Source organism: Adiantum capillus-veneris, chromosome 4 (assembly GCF_014529385.1).
Source record: "Adiantum capillus-veneris isolate H3 chromosome 4, ASM1452938v2, whole genome shotgun sequence".
Lineage (NCBI taxonomy): Eukaryota > Viridiplantae > Streptophyta > Polypodiopsida > Polypodiales > Pteridaceae > Adiantum > Adiantum capillus-veneris.
Window position 1 is genome coordinate 12287263 of NC_140934.1, and position 18907 is coordinate 12306169.

The window sequence follows — 18907 nt, forward strand, 5'->3', positions numbered from 1 at the left end:
AACAATGATGGCCAAGTCTCGAGAATCATCGAAGCGTCGAAACTGATAGTGTGGAGGGTAGCACTCAATGTGCTCTACCACATTATGCGTGAACGAGGTGGGAGCCCCCTTGCCAGCCTCTGGCTCACCTGAGACATAACATGACAATTACTATACATATCAAAAGTAGCATGAATCCTGTTTTATTAGGGAGGCATTCCTTACCTATGGACTCCTCATATACATTCCGAAGTGCCCAACATCTTGCTATGGCAGGTATCTCCCACTGACAATCCGAGACAATGCACTTGGGCTTGGTCGCATAGATAATGAAAAAGCAAAAAAGGTGGTACTTGTGAGCACATTGCATATAATAAATGCCGATCGCATGTATTCTTGATAAGATGTGGCCACATGAAACACAAGATCCACCAATCAAGAAATTGTCAACACCTAAGATAGTCTTGGTATGTGGGGTAGGCAGTAGAAGGTTCCTGCCGTCTCTCTTCAACAAGGTGCATGCCTCCTTCATGAAGGAGGCCTGTCTTCTCATCTCATATATCACATGATCCATCTCCTCGATCATAGCCTACACATAATGGAAAAAACATCAATAATTTTGAGCACTTCCAAATGCTCTTAGCACTCCAAGTGGTCTAAGCACTTGTAATTCGTGGTAGCACTTGCAAGTGGTCTAAGTGCTTGCAAGTGGTCTGAGCACCTGAAAGTAGTTTGAGCACTTGTAAGTGTTCTTAGCACTTGTAAGTGGTCTTAGCATCTGCAAGTGGTCTGAGCACCTAAAAGTAGTTTGAGCACTTGCAAGTGGTCTTAGCACCTGCAAGTGGTCTTAGCACCTTCAATTTTGAGCCCTTGCAAGTGGTCTTAGCACCTGCAAGTATGGGCCCTTGCAAGCGGTCTTAGCATCTGCAAGTGGTGTGAGCACTTGTAAGTGGTCTTAGCACCTACTAGTCTGAGCCCTTGCAAGTGCTCTGAGCACTTACAAGTGGTCTAAGAACATGCGTGTAAGTTGTCTAAGGTCCTGCCAGTGGTCTAAGCACTTGTAAGTGATCTTAGCACTTTTAGGTGATTTGAGCCGTTGCAAGTGGCTAAGAGCATGCATGTGAATGGTCTAATCTCCTGTTAGTGGTATGAGCACTTGCAAGTGGTTTGGGCATTTGTAAGAGTCTAAGAACATGCATGACCTCCATACACCTGCAAGTGGTCTAACCACTTGCAAGTAGTCACTTCCAAGTGCTTAGACCACTACTCTCAGCATAGTAGTACTCTTGAGTGTTTTCAGGTACCTGTAGGGTGGACACCTCCTCCTCCATCTTTGCATCATCAGTCAAGGCACCACCCCTAGACAAGACCCCATCCAATACTCCTATCTCAGCTTCCATCTTGATAATGATAGCTTCATTTTCTAGGGAAGATGCTTGTAATATTAGCATGGCTGCTCTGAGTCTCTCCATTTCTGCTATAATTGGAGCACAAGCCGAGTAGCTCCCTTCATTGTGTAGCCACAAATCCCTCTTATTTGCTAAGACCAATTTAGTAGAAGCGACCTTCTCCTCAGCAGTATGGACCTGTCCATTCAAGATCTTTGGCAATTTTACGCACCCAATCTCTGTGTATAGGGCTGGGATGCAATCTCACCCTCTTTTACAGGGTGATTCGACACTGTCGCACCATAGGAGCTAACAACATACTTCGTTTGTCCATAAAAGATGGACACACCATAATTAGAGAAGAACTTGTTCACCTTGCGATCCAAGCCTACCCTTTGGGCCTTTACATTCTCCAAGACCATACCACACACCACAACCCATGCAATCTCGTGACTTTCGGGTTTAGCTTGAGCTGTTCCACAATTCTCATAGGCAAACCCCCTAGCAAACTTTGTCATTAGTTCCCCATTAGAGGGGGCAACGTGGTACACTTTTTGGTACAAAAGTCGGCAAGCATCGTAGAGATGATGCTGCACCATATGTAGGAAGAACTTTGAGTTCTTCTTCTTGGAAAATTTGAAGGCGGTTAGCCACTGCTTAGGTGGTCAGTAAGGTCTTTGGGTAGCTTTTCCTCCAGGCTCAAGCTGTACTCAACATGCAACTCAACATATGAGTAGAAAAATTGGGAGAGCTTGGGGTACTCAGATGATGCTAGCAATAAGAAAGAGAACAAACAAACATTAATTCTTGAGGGGTAATGCATGCAGCGAGAGGGTAATAGTGTGTAAACAAAAGCCAAAGGAGGAGACATGTAATAAGCATATGTGCATGTAGCAGACATGGAAGAAGAGCACAATACCTTTTCAAGCATCAGACTTTGTAGTCGGGGGAGCCATTTTTGTCAGGGAGGCTTCACCTTGCTTTGGAGGTGGTGAAGGGGTTTGCATAACAGAGTTGACATCTTTGGAGGGTTTCTTGGTCCTCTTGGAGGGGGTGTTCCTCCTGGGGGTGGTAGCACACATCTCTGTGTATGGAAATCGATGCAAGACAGCACAGGGATGAGTGAGCATGAAAGTGCTTAGCAAGAGGGAAGGCAGGAAGGGGGTAGTAGAGAAGGTATGCCAGGGTTAGAAGGAGCAAAGCAACGCGACAGGTGGATTGATGGGGGACACGAGAGGCATTAAAGTTCTCTCCCTTTTACAAATTTGAAAAACATTAAAGTTTCCTTCTTCTCTTAGCTATTGGTGGTAACACCAAAAGGTGGAAAAAGTGGTACCACTTATACATGCATTCCCCCTATTAACATTCACAAAAACCCAAAATGATTTATGAGCCCAAAATTTCACAACCATAATAGGTGTGCTACACATGCTTGGAACAAAAAATGAATAAAGGTGATCTAACACCAGGGGTGATACTATTAATAGAGTGAGCCATTCATGGGTGAAATAGAGCATAGTTAAGCTTCAATTCATCATAGAAATGAGTACACAAGAGCCTCTTATATAGGCATAGGCTAGAGCTTGTTGCTTATATTAGAGATGAGGTGTGAGTGGACTCAAGGATTAGCTCAAATCAGAATAACAAGTGGAGAACCCATATGCACCTTTTTAGGGGCTGTTTTGACCTCCTTTTTAACCTCTTATGCACTTGGAAAGATGCTAGAGAGGTCCATGGGTCATGTATACATGTATGGGCATCATTTGGGATGTGTACATTCTCATGGGGAGCTAGACCAAGGCTCCATAAGCTAGGAGAAGCTAGGCTTACCCCAACATAGGTCCTCCTAAGCTTAGATTATTCATATGCCTCTAGAAATCTCTCAAATACATTTACAAGGTTCACATGATTCATCATGGTGGTTCTCAACTGGATTCATCACCAAGGTTCACTAGGATACAACAATAGGCTCACAAATAGAGATTATAGGGTTTGATTACATGCTAGAGCACATCTGTGTAGGTAATGAGAGAGTGCCCAAGTGTACCTTCATCTTCATGATCATGTTCTTCAATTAGGCTTTACTTTGCTTTGCCTCGACTTTGTATATATTCTCCATGGTCCTTTCATTGCCATAGTTTCATCCTTGATTGTTATTCCTATAGAAGCAGCGCAATGGTGGATTTCATGTCCTTCCACAATGCTAGCATTCTTTGAATTTAAAGAAATCCTTGGATTAGTGGTTGGTTCCATTACAATGTGTGCATTTCTTCTTTGAAGAGGTTACAACACACGTTCCATTTGATGTTGATTCTTTGCTTCTTCTGTTGATCTTCTTATCTTCCGACTTTAAAGAATTAATGATGCTTTCAAAGTGAGGGTATTGATTCCTTTTCTTTAAGCATAGTTACAATTTGAGCATATTCCTCAGGAAGGGCCTTTAAGAGCACACCTACTTGGTCTTCTTCTTTGATTGGTGACTCTATGTACACCAATTGTGCGCATATGCTTTTAAGCCTATTAATGAGACTAGAGAGGTCCTCATCACTCCCCATCACGAGCCCGTACAATTGCATTTTCAATGAAATTTTTGAGTGCTTTTCTTTAGCTCCAAAGAGTCTTTCTAGGGTTCGCCATGCACTAAGATAAGTAGTGGCTTCATCTAAGTAGTGCACATAAATATCATGAAGTGCTGTGAGGATGATGCCAAGTGATTGTTCTGTGATGTGCTAGCTCTAGTTTGAATATTTTCTCCACTAGTCATTGGCCCCCACCACACTTCATAGCCCTTTCTTGATGAGATACCCTTTGAGTTTCACTTGCAATGTGTGAAATCTCATGCCATTGAACTTTTTTAGATAATCTTTCCCCATGGTGCAACTGTGTGTGTGAGAAAGGGTCTTACCAAGGGACTCCCTTGGTGGTGTCTACTCTCTTTACAATCACTATATTCGATAAATGATTACATACACATCAAATTATTGTGCTCGGGGATGGGTTCATTTTTAGTGTGAGAATAAAAAAAAACGGAATGATCGAAGCTTACAGTGCAGAGCCGAGGGGCTTTTGCGTGCCCTTATGGGGAAAGCTTTGGCTTTGAGGCTCAAAAGGTTTTGCAAGAAAAGCCTCCGAGTAGGGGGAGATCTAAGGTTCTTGTCTTTTGGCTCTTAGTATCAAGGGGCAGTTGGAACCGGCCCTTTGGGGCATTGGTTGGACATTCGAAAAGATATTGGCAAGTTTTTGGTCGGAGCAGATCAATTGGGGAACGGAGGAGGCTCACAATTTGTAGGCAAGATCAAACGATTGGTGGGTTTATCCGATCACGAACCTGACCATGGTTTCTAAGTCCAATTTGATTAGCCTCTTGACAATCCAAAAAACTTCTCCCATGTGTAGCACCCCTAACAAAGGTCTTCAATCAAATTTGGCACCAAGCCTGAAGTACGCCATGTTGCCCAAAATGGGCCCCTCCACGACAATGCTCTAAGTTAGGTAAGCTACACCAACATGACCATGTGACGGCTTGTGATGGGTATCCCAAAAAAAGATTATTTGACCTTAGCTCTGCAAAAAGGAACCACACACACACACTCAAACTTGGTAGCAAGAGTTAATGGGGGCCAAATATAGAGGCTAAGGGTGCAAACAAAAGCTGTGGTGCAGGAGTATAAGCTTGACATTCAAAGCGGGTTCTTGAACAAGAATGCAAATGTGAAGAATGAGATAAAACCACTAATTACTCTAAATTAGCACTAATCTATTGCAATGAGAGTAGTGGGCCAAGGACTTGCTTCCAATTGCAAAATAGAATATTAATTAGAGATTATTCTAAGAGAGAGAAGTAAAATTGATTAGCAATCAATCGTGTAGTGATCATACACAAAAGATCTAGCATAGGTAGGAATAGATTAGGATCAAGGGGTGATTAGGAAATGCTTATCAAGCTACTGGCTCTGATACCACATGATAGGTTAAGGGCTTGGATAATAGAGCGAGCCATTCAAAATGAAATAGAGCATAGCTAAGCTTCAATTCATCATAGAAATGAGTACATGAGAGCCTCTTATATAGGCATAGGATAGAGCATGTTGCTTACATAATAGATGAGGTGTGAGAGGGCTCAAGGATCAACCCAAAAGAGGATAAACAAGCGGAGAATTTGTATGCATCTTTTTAGGGGCTGTTTGACCTCTTTTTTGGCCTCTTATGCACTTGAAAAGATGCTAGAAAGTTCCATGCATCATGTATACATGTGTGGGCATCATTTGGGATGTGTACATGGTCATGGGGAGCTAGGGAAAGGCTCCATAAGCTAGGATAAGCTAGGTTGACCCCAACAATCTACAACTGGGTATCAAATTTTGGGAGGCTATAACACATAGGGATTAGAACATAAAGAGGAGGGTACAATACAAGATGGTTTGCTTGTCCCTGATGGGTCTCTATAGTATTATATATGTCTTCTTCATAATATTAAAGCGATTAGGCCTTGCCTCTTTTCTAATATTTGGTCATGATATCCTGGATCCTCCTCTGTAAGGCACACTGACACAATGATCTCCTCCAAGTATATGTTTCCTTGAGCAATGTATCTAAATGGTTGTGTCCAATAGAGTGTCCTATGTGGAAGCTCTCTTTGCATCCTCTCTATCTCCCTAGGGGGAGAAAAAATTACGGCATCTTTAAGAAGATGAGTCACGCCACAATCTTCCATGGATATCGATTACAATTTCAAAAGCACAAACACAATTGTGATTGGGCCTCATAGGTCATGTGTCCTTACTACTTGGATGGCCTTGGTTCCTCCTCCAATGTATTTTCTTTGTGTGTGTGTGTGTGTGTGTGTGTGTGTGTGTGTGAGAGAGAGAGAGAGAGAGAGAGAGAGAGAGAGAGAGAGAGAGAGAGAGAGAGAGAGAGATTCAACACTAGGTGGTGGGAAGAACTCTTTTACTATGGCAGTGATGTGTGAACACACACACACACACACACACACACACACACACACACACACACACACACACACACACACACACACACACACACACACACACACACACACACACACACACCACACACACACACAGAGGACTATTGAGGCACATTTTTTCCTCACTAGGAAGTTTTTCCCCTAGATTTTATATATGCCAAATTCTTTTAAGGACAATTCTTATCTTGGTGCTCACCAATACTACTTCTTGTATTATGTGCCCTTGAGCTTCTCCTATATCTTCTTCATCTTTGTGTGCTTTCATGCATCCATACTTCCATCATTTGATATCAAAGCAGGATTTGACACCCTAGGTAGCATCGCTAATGTTCTCTGAGTCCACTTTCGTAATTTTGGCTCGTTTCAGCCTCCATTGGTAGTAGTGTAAATGCAATTTTGTCTTTTTGTACAATTTTTTGACAACACATTTTTTTTTGCAAAGCAAGTACTTTGTAGTCATTTGTGAGTTCTTGTATACATCACACATGGATTTTGTGCATTTTTTCTTCTACATAGGCAACTTGTGCATTGTGCAGTCACTTGTCATGGCTGGTTGATGATTGCATGATGGAAAAAATGTATTTTGTAGTCTTTGTGGGTACAACACACATCGATTTTATGCAACCTTTTCTCTAGAGAGGTAGCTCTTGCATAGCGTAGTCACCAGTCATGGTTGAGAACAATGCTGTTTTTGCATGTTGCCTCTTGAGGATAACTTGTATGGGGATTAGTATCCATTATGGGTATATATGATGCAACATGTCCTTGTTGCAGATAGACTAGCTTTGTATGTAGGATGTAATGAAAAGTTTTTACCTACATAATGAGCTAAAATAAAAGGCTATGCATAGGGAAAAGGAAATGGATGTATTCCTTGCAAGATTAAAAACTCAAGGATTAGTTAATTGCTCTTGTTGGGTCACTCCTAATGATTTTCTTGGGCAGATAGTTCTCCGTGCATTGCTGGGTTCTTCTTAAACTTTTGCCTCGAATTGCAGACTTGTGAGAGTGGTAGGCTATCACTTGCCTGATTTAGTAGCATTACGATGCCAGATGTTCAATATGCGGTCTCACTGATGAGTAGAGTTATGCATAGCCCAAGGTTTAAGCATTGGAAGATAGCTAAGTGGATCTTTTGCATCTTAGGCGGTTTTATCCCAAGGGCCAAATTACTACCACCAAATTTACATGCTCTTTTGAACTTGAATTGGGTTGGTTTGTATGACTGTCGCATGCCGACTAATGATTTTTGTTTCATGCTCGACGACTCATGCATATACTGGTTGGGTAAGAAGTAGCCTACATTGCATGCAGCTTCTAGTGTTGAGGCTAAGTACAGGCTAATTTTTTGCATCCACGATTCAATGCATTTTGCTTAGATACATCGTGAATGGATTGTATGCCACGGCTATCTTCACTGAACAGCTACAATTCTTTGGTGGTTGCGAGGAATTTATTGTTCCATGTTCACACAAAGCACATTTAGATGCATATCTTCTTGATATTGACACTTTTGGAGACAACAGTTTCTTTAAATAGGATCCAAACCCATATAATCAAGCAAAAGAATATTAAACAAATCATAGCTTGTGTATGGGGCACATCATTGCATATTATTAATAGCTTGCCAAGAAGAACCTCTTTTTCATTGGGAATAATCAAATCAACTCCTTAATTTAAAAAAATGAAAACTCAAGTCTTGTTGAGAATAAAGTGTCAAAAGTTTATGGCAAGCACATATAAGTACTTTATTGACAAAAAGAAACGTCCTAATCGACATCAATTTAGGCATGCATAACTTGCTGACCTACTATATTGATTTGAGCACCAAAACTGGTTTATTTTTGTTCTTGGCTTGAATGCAGACGGAGAATCAAGCTTTGGTAGTATGCACAAAGTTCCGAGCTCATGAGTTGAAAATATTAAAATCTTTATTAGATTAAACCATTTTGAAATAGTTTTAGAAAAAATTATGCACACACACAAACAAGTTTAAAAAGGACCTCATTTACTACCATCTAGATTGGACTTACCCATTTGGAGGGTTTACTGTGGGCCAATTAGTAGTGTTACCAAGGGTCTCATTTTCTCAATGCATTAAGAGGACCCTCAAAATATCTTGTGACACAATCATTCGGTATAATACATTGCCAGTTATATGAGAAGACCTTCCCACTTAGAAGCTTTAGAAGGCCCTCTAATGACCCACGAATAGGTTGTATGAGTGATAACACATCTAGTTAGCAAACACCACTAGAGTAAACCATCACCAAAAGTAAAGTTTGGCAAGAGTCCTATAATATATATATTTCAAAAATCAAATCTAATTTGACCATACAAACATATTTTTGTGTACTCTAAATAAATTTTGAGGTTTTCATATGATTTTTTGCCAATGCTCTTCTAGCACCTTGACCATAGCTACTATGACAAGTATTTAAAGTGTATTTTGACCACACAAACAATTCTTTTGTGATCTAAACAATTTTTGAGGATTTCACGCGATTTTTCTTCCATAATATAGAAAGAAAAATGCTCAAAGTCAGCATTGACCACCCTCATCTAGCATCTCGACCATAGCTAATATCTATGGGTCTTCTTCAATCAGCTTTGTGATGATTGTTTGTGGATGTGGGATAGGTTGAGGTGGCGGTTGTGCCCTCTATCTTAGTTGGAAGGGATTGTATACAATAGACAATGGCCTTGGTCTCACAATTTCCTCACCCTAATAAACTCTTAGTCTCTTGAACTTAAACATGGCTTTTGTATTTTTTGTCTTCCTTACTCCTTGCACATTATAATCCCCTCTTACATGTAAAAAAAATCTATTACAATCTTTATTTTTTCTTAGGCTTTGGGGTTATTTTCAATTTTTAAAATCAAACTAGATTTTGTTGCCCTATTATATGCAAGAGATTCGCCAAAAAAATTGGCCCTTTCTGTATCAATGGCCTCCACGATGTGTGCTTCGTTTCAAATGTACGTAGTGCTTAAGATGAATGTTTTTTGTCCATCCATGATGTCATAGTCAAGATGCTACCACATTAGGGAATGTGTTGGAATTGCAAGATTGCACACGAAGATGAAGCTCAACAACAAACAACATAGGCAAAAAAGAGATAAGTGTGTTGATGATCCTAAGTGTGTGGGTGATGTTCACCCACATCACTAGCATAATTTGGTAACAATCTCTCTCTCTCTCTCTCTCTCTCTCTCTCTCTCTCTCTCTCTCCACAAAAACAAGAGTGATGTGATGAACATGAACCAACATTTAGGTATAGGTAAGTTCTAGACCCTATCTGATCAGTTCACAAAGGGGAATAAGCTTAAAGCTTTGCAAAAAGCTTTGAACCTCTCACAAGGCAAAGCCTACAAGGCTGTCCTAAATAGGCCCATAAGCCAAAATGACCTATGTATTGATCGTTACTGCATAATAATGTCAAGGAGATGTTCAGCCTTCAATCTTAATTACCATTATTAAACATCATAAAGGTTTCGTTGGATTAAAGAGACTCCTTCAATTAAGGCTCTTTACATTCTTTTTGTTAAAATGGTGTGGATTGTGAGGAAAACGCATGCCAATGTAACAAATGAAACGTTCATTACTACTTTGAGGAGACTCCCTTGAAAATTCTTTAAAATAGTGCTTTCACAAGTTCTTAAATTTCATCCATGCACTCTTACAGGCTTATCTAAAAAATTCATTGAGAAGACAGTCACAATCATGGCTCTTCCTCGAAGCAATGAGATCTCCTATCAAGCTAACATTAGCATCGAAAATTGTATAGATTAGCTTGTGGACAAGCTTGTATTGAGATTTTGGACAATAAACACACCATATTGCATTACGGTAATTCATGGTGCTTCTCACCTCAAAAACAAAAACAATTCAACTACTACAATATTGAATGGTCTGTAAGAAGAATCTAGCTATTCAATAGCTCAAATAGATTTGCATATTCTTCTTTGATATTACCGAGTCTTTATTCTATTTTATCTTTAGGAACACCAAAAACCAACCAATTTGTGATCTTTTTCAGAGGTTACCAACTATCCGGGATGTTTAGGAAATTTCAAGGAGTTGAGAACTACCACTTACAATTATTTTAAAGAAAAGTAATAAACATCTGCTTCAGAGGAGACGGTCTGATCGCCAAATATAGCTGTTTTAAAAAGGCTCATATCTGAGCATCAGCTGCTCCAATGAGCCTTAGAGCATGGAAGACATCATAAATTTCAACTTTGCATTTTCCTTCAGGTTTACGAAGAGTCTCATGTTTATGGGGACAGAAAATACCATTAACACGTGAGAAGAAGGCAATGGCTGAAGTAGACAAAATACAAAGGTTAAATTTCTATGTTTGTATACTGTCCACCAAAAAAATAAAGAGGATGATGATGTTGACATTTACATGATATCCAATAAATTCTTTTCAAATTAATTAAATATAGTGCTGTTACATTTCCTCCTGGTATACAGGTCCCCGCACCAGATCTTTTGGGGTGGTATTATATTACATACAATTCCTTAAGCTGATGAGACTCTATACGAGTATACATAAACTTGAGTCGTGCAAGAGACGAGCTTTTTGTACAGAAATGTACACGAAGTCATGTATAGCAGGTATTCCTTCTTCACATGAGAACACTTGGCAGGACAAAAGTGAAGAGTCAAAAATGTACAGATGCCTTGATAGCCTCCAATATCTACATGTCACCAAAAAAACAAAAGCATGTTCATGATGGTCCATTTACCACCATACAATCCTTCATCTTTATTCAAATATCAACACAGACGCCTGATAGAACTTGGCTATTGTGAAGGACCTTTGAATGCCTAGTTTCTATGCTGTATCCAGTTTTAACGTGCATTTTCAACCTAGTAGTCTTCTCTCACATTCGTGTAGGAAGAACGTTCTTAAGCTTAGAAGCCCTATACCTGTCGCAATTCACCTAATCGTGGGGCACACAAATTTTCAAAACTCTACTTTTCTTTATATCAAATTTTTGGAGTATGTTGCTTGTTTCAGTGACCTCCCATGTTGATCAGTGCCTCTTATTCTAGATTTTGCCCGAACGATTTACAAAAGAAAACACAGGCAGAGATGTAAACAGAACAGGTTGGTTGTTAAGCTTTACCTTGTTCTTTGTGGGCATGTAATGCGGCTCGAACACGAGGGGAAATGGTGTATCAAGACCACATACCCTCGAAACGGGTGCCTCAAGCTGCAAAATACACGTGGAAGTCTGGAGTCAGTACTTTATCCACCAACAAAGTATGCCAAAAATTAGCCCACCCTAGTCGGCTTTAGTAGTAACTGTCCTTGTGAGGTGTCACAGATGAGCATGCAAAATACAGCGGATTAGCCTCAAGGCTAAGGGAAAAGAGAATTGCAATCATATTTGTCATTTCTTGCTTAGAGAATTGGTATATGAACAACATGAGAGCCACTTATCATGGATTTGGAAGAGAGATTGACAGGGGATTTCAATGCAAGGATAGCTGGTCTACAAGTCCACTATGGCGCTTCTAATTATACGTCCATAACAACACATTAGATTGCATTTATAAGCTCAAATAATAAAAAAGGTGATCATCCTTCTCCTCCTCCTCTCACTCACTCACTCACGCACGCCGCGCTCGCTCTCGCGCACGCACGCACACGCTCGCGCACACACGCGCACGCACGCACGCGCGCGCGGCACGCACACGCACGCGCACACGCACGCGCGCGCGCGCGCGCACACGCACACGCACACGCACACGCGCACACACACACACACACACACACACACACACACACACACACACACACTAGACATGCAAGTTTAGAGGAGTACTCGCTGAGTCCAGGATTTGTCAGGTGTGCCAAATAGAGCCAAAGACAGAGCTACATTAGATATGTCACTGCCCAAGATACGAGGCCGCTTTCACTGTCTATTCAAAGAGGGTTTTGGGCCACTTTCTAGAGTCATGAGATACCAGGATTAGAGATGCCTCGGATTATACTTATCAGAGATTCGCAAACACAGAGAGGCCCTCTTGAAGAGGGGCATAATGAGAGAGATCCAGCGACAGCGGAAGATTACAGATTTCTTTCAGTCACAGACAGAGGAGTTCCAGCAGCCCCCACAGCATAACAACACCAGAGGCATACTGCTTGATCGGGCGATAGAGTTGGGGCAGTCCCATTGCCCACGAATGAGAGGGCCCTCTCGATATCAACGAAGATTGCAACAGAGGATCCATACCATACTGGTGCGACCCTCTCGATATCGACGCAGATTGCGACAGAGGATCCACACCATATTGGTGCGACATAGGAGCCGTCCCGGGTACTAATGTATATGTATATGGTGCCTCGACTGTCAAAGAGCTCCATTGTATCAGCTCACCCTTTGTATTCCCTTTGTATCAGCTTTCACCCTACCCCTACCCACTATTTTCTTTTCAGTTCTTTGTACTTTTTGTACCCAGACCTGGTATTAGATTCACATCATGTAACCTTTTGGTCTCATAGGTCATTTTGGCCTTTTAAGGACGTTAATATTACATTTCATTTCATTTCATTTCTCTCTTGCCCCCCCCCCCCCCCCCCCCATGCTCACATATGAGAGAGGGGAAGTCACGTCAATTGAACACTCCCATGAACTCAAGCAAGAAGGTAGCAAAGGACGACAAGATGATGAGGGATGAGGTGGAGGCACAAATCAAGCAAGCCGTTTTGGCCTCGAAGAAAGAGATGGATAGTGCTCTTGACATTGTCAATATTGAATAAGGCCCTATCGGAGAAGATCACGGCGCTAGAGGTGGAGTATGCGTCTCTCAAAAGCAAACTTCAAAGTGGCAGCACAAGATGGAGAAATCGACAAACTAGAGGAGCTGGAGGACATGCCCTCCCGGACCAAGCTTGCAGAAAGAAAAATTCAGCCATCCATGGCAGAAGAGCTGAATATCATTAAGGCGGAAGTGCTCACCATCCAAGTGGAGGAGCAGAAGGCACGGGAGACCTCTTCATGGGTAGATCAAACGAACACGCCGGAGAATCTCCCGCCTACACGGACCATCTATGGACACACGTTGGATGAACCGCCTGACCATAGCCACCATCCGACAACACCCCCTCACTTGGGCCAATGTCCGAGGATGTAGGCGTGCACCTATAAGGCCAGCCATAGAAGAAAGGAAGGACTTCCTCAAAAAGAGGCCTACACTAAAGCAAACAGGAATTTTCTTGGGAGATGATCATACGTTGTCTCAACTAGCACACATGAAAAAATGCATGCCCGAGATCTTGGCTGCCAGAGAGAAAGGAAAACTCGCCTTTTATAGAGGAGGCAAAATGATAGTTCTTGACAAATGCACTGCATGACGGTGGGGACCAACCTAAAGCTTGCGGTACGGAATTGCAACGGCTGCTTGTTACGATTGGATGTCGGAGCCTTCAAGGATTCCTTCAGAGGGAGGGACATCATTTTCTATTCAAAGATGCATCAGAGCCCAAAGAGCACACTTCCAAGGGTGATTGAATACAGATGGGAGAGTACATGTAGACAAGTGGCTCGTAATGAGCACAATAGTAGAAGATCAAGAGGTGTAGGAGTGTTATTTACGGAGGAGTTACACGCTACAATCTAGGTGGTTCGCACAGACGAGAGTGCCCGGAATATGTGGGTCAGAGTTAGAGCAGCAGAGGGTAGGGCTCTCTACATTGCCATATGTTACCTCCCTCCTAGCACATCTCATTATGCTTCGCCTAAGGGGCAGTCACCATACATGATACTAGATGAGGATATTTGGGAGTTCTTCAGGGATGGAGATGTCATCCTACTTGGGGATTTCAATGCTAGGACAACATGCCATCAAGCATCTTTCTTTGACACTTCCGAGGAGATGTTGAGAGAGCTAGAGTCCAGAGAAATGGGGCTCTTCAGAACCTCAGAGGATGCTGAGGAATTTACAGAGTAGGCACAGCACATGGATTGGCTATTTTGAATGGCCTTGATAGATACTTCGGTTCAGGCAGCTTCACTTACTTCCCTACCGTGGATTATGTTTTGGCTCCCACATAACTTATACAATGCATTCAAGATTATCCGTCTCATCCATACTTGTTGGAGTGGCTGTAGATCATGCTCAGATATCTTTTGCAATAAATTTTACTTACACTATTGGTGGCTTTCATCATGCAACACATCGCCATCCAAGATACCACTTCTGCAGAGAGATAGATGGAGCATATATAGAAGAACTGTATAGTCTTCTCGCAAAGAAGAATCCCCATAGACCCTTGTCAGAGCTCACCCAGATATTGACACAGACGATACACACAGCAGCAGTCACAACTTTTCCCCATTCTCAGCCTGGTGGGAGACCATGGTCTTGGAGCACACCTCAGAATAGTTGGTATGATGATGAGCGACGAGAGACGAGAGCCCGATTACAAAGAGAGGTGGCTTTGGGAGAGATGATGAGATCACACATGGGCAGCCGCCTATACTCTTCCCCCGCCTTATAAAGCGATAGAAAAGAGCTTTCTTAGCTCAGCTTGAGAGAGATTTTTATCAGATACTCTTGAGCCAGGATTCTAGGGTGGGCACAATATGCATCCTCTCTATACACACTAGCAAAGCAGTTACCATTGCCAGACCCGCCAGAACCGTGTCCTCCCACTTTTCTTCACAGCAAAGATGGCCATTGACAGATTTCACACAGGGAGGGCAGAGCATTTCATACATGCTAAGAATCATATTGATGGTTTATTGGCCTTCATGTTCAACAGGGCCATGTGTGAGGATTTCCTGAGACTTGGAGTACATCTACAATGTAATTGTATCACTACTCAAGTTTGGAGATCCAAACTTGCCAACTAACTATCGCACTATCATGATTGGCCACTCATTGGCCAAGTTATATGCACCTTTACTTGAGCATGAGTTGAGCTAATAAGCAGAGAGAGAGGATGTACGAGCTTCAGGGCAGGCTGGATTCAGGAGGGTATTCTCTACACTTGATCATATCTTCACGCTTAGAGCGATCATTGAGGAGGGCAGAGCACATGGGAGAAGGATTTATTGTAGCTTTGTGGATTTCTGCAAAGCCTTTGACGCAGTCCTGAGAGCCAAGTAGAGTACGACAATAGATGGTCCTGTTCACTCTACTATTAGGGTGAAGTAGGAATGCCCACTTTCTCTGACTTCGCTTGGATTGTATATTGATGAGATTGCTGACTATATTGAGACTGCAGGGGATAGAGGCATAGTAACAGGGGACGCCCTTTTTCGGGCTTCCCGTCCCCACTTGCCGTCCCGCCCTCTTTTTTACACTAAAAATCCATTTGAGCCCCGTCCCCCGTCCCGGAATGCGTCCCTTGTGACTATGGATAGAGGAGCATAGCTGTCAGGTACATGTATACCTCTATTGCTTTATGCTGATGATATTGTGCTTATTTCACTCTCTCCAGAGGGCATGCAGAGACATCTAGATGCGTTAAATGCTTATGCACATGACAGTGGGCTCTCCATCAACCTTGGCAAAACCGAGGTGATGGTATTCAATACTACAAAGCAGTGGGTCAGGAGATCAGCACCTATTTTTACATATGGACAGGAGATAGTAGATTATGTAAACTCTTATACACATCTTGGTGTTGTATTCAGTGGACCTACTTTCTCTATGAGGTGTGCTGTGGAGGCAAGTCGACGAGGGGATATGCAGCATTAAGAGGATTAGAGAGGATATGTTCACAGGTGCAGTTTCAGGAGCCACGCACTAAGCTTTGACACATTGGTCACTTCCACCATGCTTTATGGAGTGCAGATACGGGGGCCTAGCCTGGACCATTGTAGAAGATCAGGGCCCACATATGATGGATGGAGATCCATGGAGAGACCACTTGTATCCATGATCTCCAGGTTGATGAAGCCTCAGTGCCACATGAGATTATCAGAGTTGAGATGAGCGCACCACCAATTGCAGTGGAGGCTCTTGCTAGATCAGTGTCTTTCATTCATAGCACATGGACGCAATAGATATGCATGACTAGCGCTTGAGTCATCACAACAACTGGCCAGTGAGGGTGAAACTTCATGTTGGTTTGCACATGTATCAGCTTGGTTTGAGCTACATGGATTTAGTATGGACAGGCTGCCCCCTTTTCAGCATTCCCTAGATGCACTATCCCTCACCCTCAACACATTCAGAAATTAACACAGATTAGTAGATATGATCTCATTCAGCTGGATACTAGGAGGGCTTGGCTGTCTCCGTTACATGAGTTGGGGACGAAGATGGCTTTGTATCAAGAACATCTTCTCAAGACGACAGATGATGGGTTTATCTCACGCCCCAAGTATATGGACACACACCTATCTCATGGCATTACATGTGTTATTGGTCGGCTACACACCTCATCTCCCCAGTTGGAGATAGAGACTGGCTGATACAGAGGTATACCCCCAAAGGAGAGATTATGCCAGGTTTACCAGAGAGAGCAAGAGACAAAGGAGCACTATATCTGCCGATGCACAACATGCTATGAGATCCGCAGGCGTTTTCATTGCTTATTCATAGAGGGCTTTGGCCTGATCAGAGGTGCCTGGGTCTCTTCTTGCTGGAGATCCGTAGACTCAGAGAGACTATTATTTCAAAATGGTGGAGATTGTAGTTTGTGGCATGCTCTAGCTATGAACATGTGTTTGCTTGAACCTTCTCTCTCTCTCTCTCTCTCTCTCTCTCTCTCTCTCTCTCTATGTATATATATATATATATATATATATATATATATATATATATACATATATATATGTATGTGATATAGTAATCAAAGTATCAACTTGGATTCTGACAATAAAGATATTATTTGTTATTGACCACTATCAGTAAAAGTACTGACATGCAAAAAGCAGCGTTCGACAATTGATGCAGCTATTTCTGCACCAAACCCTCCAGTGATTGGTGCTTCATGACTAATCTGAAAAATGCCCAACAGTTTCATTTAGTAAAGCACAATTTCAAATTATCAGCAGCAACCCAATTTTTTTGGGGGAAAAATGGATCACTTACAAGAAGACGCCCAGTCTTTTTCACCGATGCTTCCACAGTTTCCTTGTCCCACGGTATTAGCGTTTGTAAATCAATAAGCTCACAAGAAATTCCAGCCTGATCCATAAAAACTAACATTTTGATCATAAAGGAGATATACACTAAAAGTCTAGAAAGTTATGTGAGATCAATGCACCCCTACTACCCATTGCTAGAACCATGTTTTAACAAAAGGACAGTCCAAACTGAAAACCTTCTTCCTAACAATGAGCATCTCTGCTGAGATAGATGGTTTTCACTCACTCTCCATTATTACTAACATTGCGAATCTTTTGCATAGTAAGAGGCAAGTAAAAAATTAACAGAAGTTCACTCTCCATTCTTTCTGCTTGTTTCAATGAATAGTATGGTATCACAAAAGAATAAGCCGGACTTAAACAAACTATAAGTAAAACCTGAAGAGCCTCCGAACATGCTTGATCCAGAATAGCCATCTGTGCTCCCCAACCAACTACAGTTATGTCTGTTCCACGCTGAACTACCTACATAGAAAGACATCTAAATCATCAAAATCAAACAGTAACTGCAAATATGACAAACTAAGCTAAATGGAAAAATTTAGTGCCCAAAAAATTATTGGTGTGATTGGCAAGCCATAACTGCCAGCCAATACAGTGAAAAGTTTAGGGCAGAGGCTGCCCGTTCACAGGCTGTAGGAAGAGAGATGCCCTTACCATCTCAGAAACCTGCTGCTCTAGGGGATGATTCTCAAGTTTCAACATATATTCTAAGCCCTTGAAAGTTAATGCATGACTAGTTTCGAGGGTCCAGACATGTCGTGTGACATACCTCAGCTCGAGACAGTGGTATTGCATAATCATCCTCAGGCACATCTTCGACTGCTTGACGATAGAGCCACTGCAAGAATGTCCAAAAACCACGTATATCTGAATCTGTGCAGGACCTCGTTAGCCTGTTGAGGATATAATAAGGCTGCAATAATACCTTTGGCTCAAAAAAGACAACTGGATTGGGATCCCGTACTGAGGAGAGCAACAATCCCTTTGCCTGACTAGGACCTCTAGGTATAACCACCTGTTTAAAAATCATCATCATAAACTTAGCTCACTAATAGGTATGGACAATGGAGAAAAAAACTGAAATCACTTGCATATATACACCTTTATGCCTGGTACATGACAGAAAAAAGCCTCTGGTGATTGTGAATGGTAGTGACCCCCGTGCCCAACAGCACCATATGGTGTTCGAATGGTTAGGCCTGAAAACGTCAACAGCCAACATCAGATTGTTATGAATCCAAACTCGTGGAGAATGTAATATGCTTACTTCCTTTGTACCTCCACAGTTGAATTGATTGCCACTTCTGTATCTAAACTTTGCAGCCTCATTAACAATCTGTGAAAAAGACGAACAAGGCATCTCTAGCAACGTAAGTGCATTCATGGTCCACCCATGGGAGTCAGTGGGTGTGTGAGAGAGGGGGGAGTG

The 18907-nt window shown here is 42.1% G+C and overlaps 1 protein-coding gene across 1 annotated transcript in view; it reads right to left on the bottom strand.

Annotated features, from left to right (window-relative positions):
- Window positions 1-10767: 10767 nt before the first annotated feature.
- The window catches only part of LOC147458715 (2-oxoisovalerate dehydrogenase subunit beta 1, mitochondrial-like), a 74549-nt gene continuing 66409 nt past the window's right edge, over window positions 10768-18907 (bottom strand). Inside the window, exons 5-13 of the mRNA XM_086510160.1 lie at window positions 18757-18814; window positions 18580-18677; window positions 18404-18493; window positions 18248-18316; window positions 17854-17940; window positions 17420-17515; window positions 17250-17327; window positions 11494-11580; window positions 10768-11061 (exon numbers count right to left, since the gene is read on the bottom strand). Coding sequence (XP_086366286.1) covers window positions 11026-11061; window positions 11494-11580; window positions 17250-17327; window positions 17420-17515; window positions 17854-17940; window positions 18248-18316; window positions 18404-18493; window positions 18580-18677; window positions 18757-18814 — 699 coding nt within the window. The 3' untranslated portion in view covers window positions 10768-11025. The remainder of the gene's footprint in view (window positions 11062-11493; window positions 11581-17249; window positions 17328-17419; window positions 17516-17853; window positions 17941-18247; window positions 18317-18403; window positions 18494-18579; window positions 18678-18756; window positions 18815-18907) is intronic.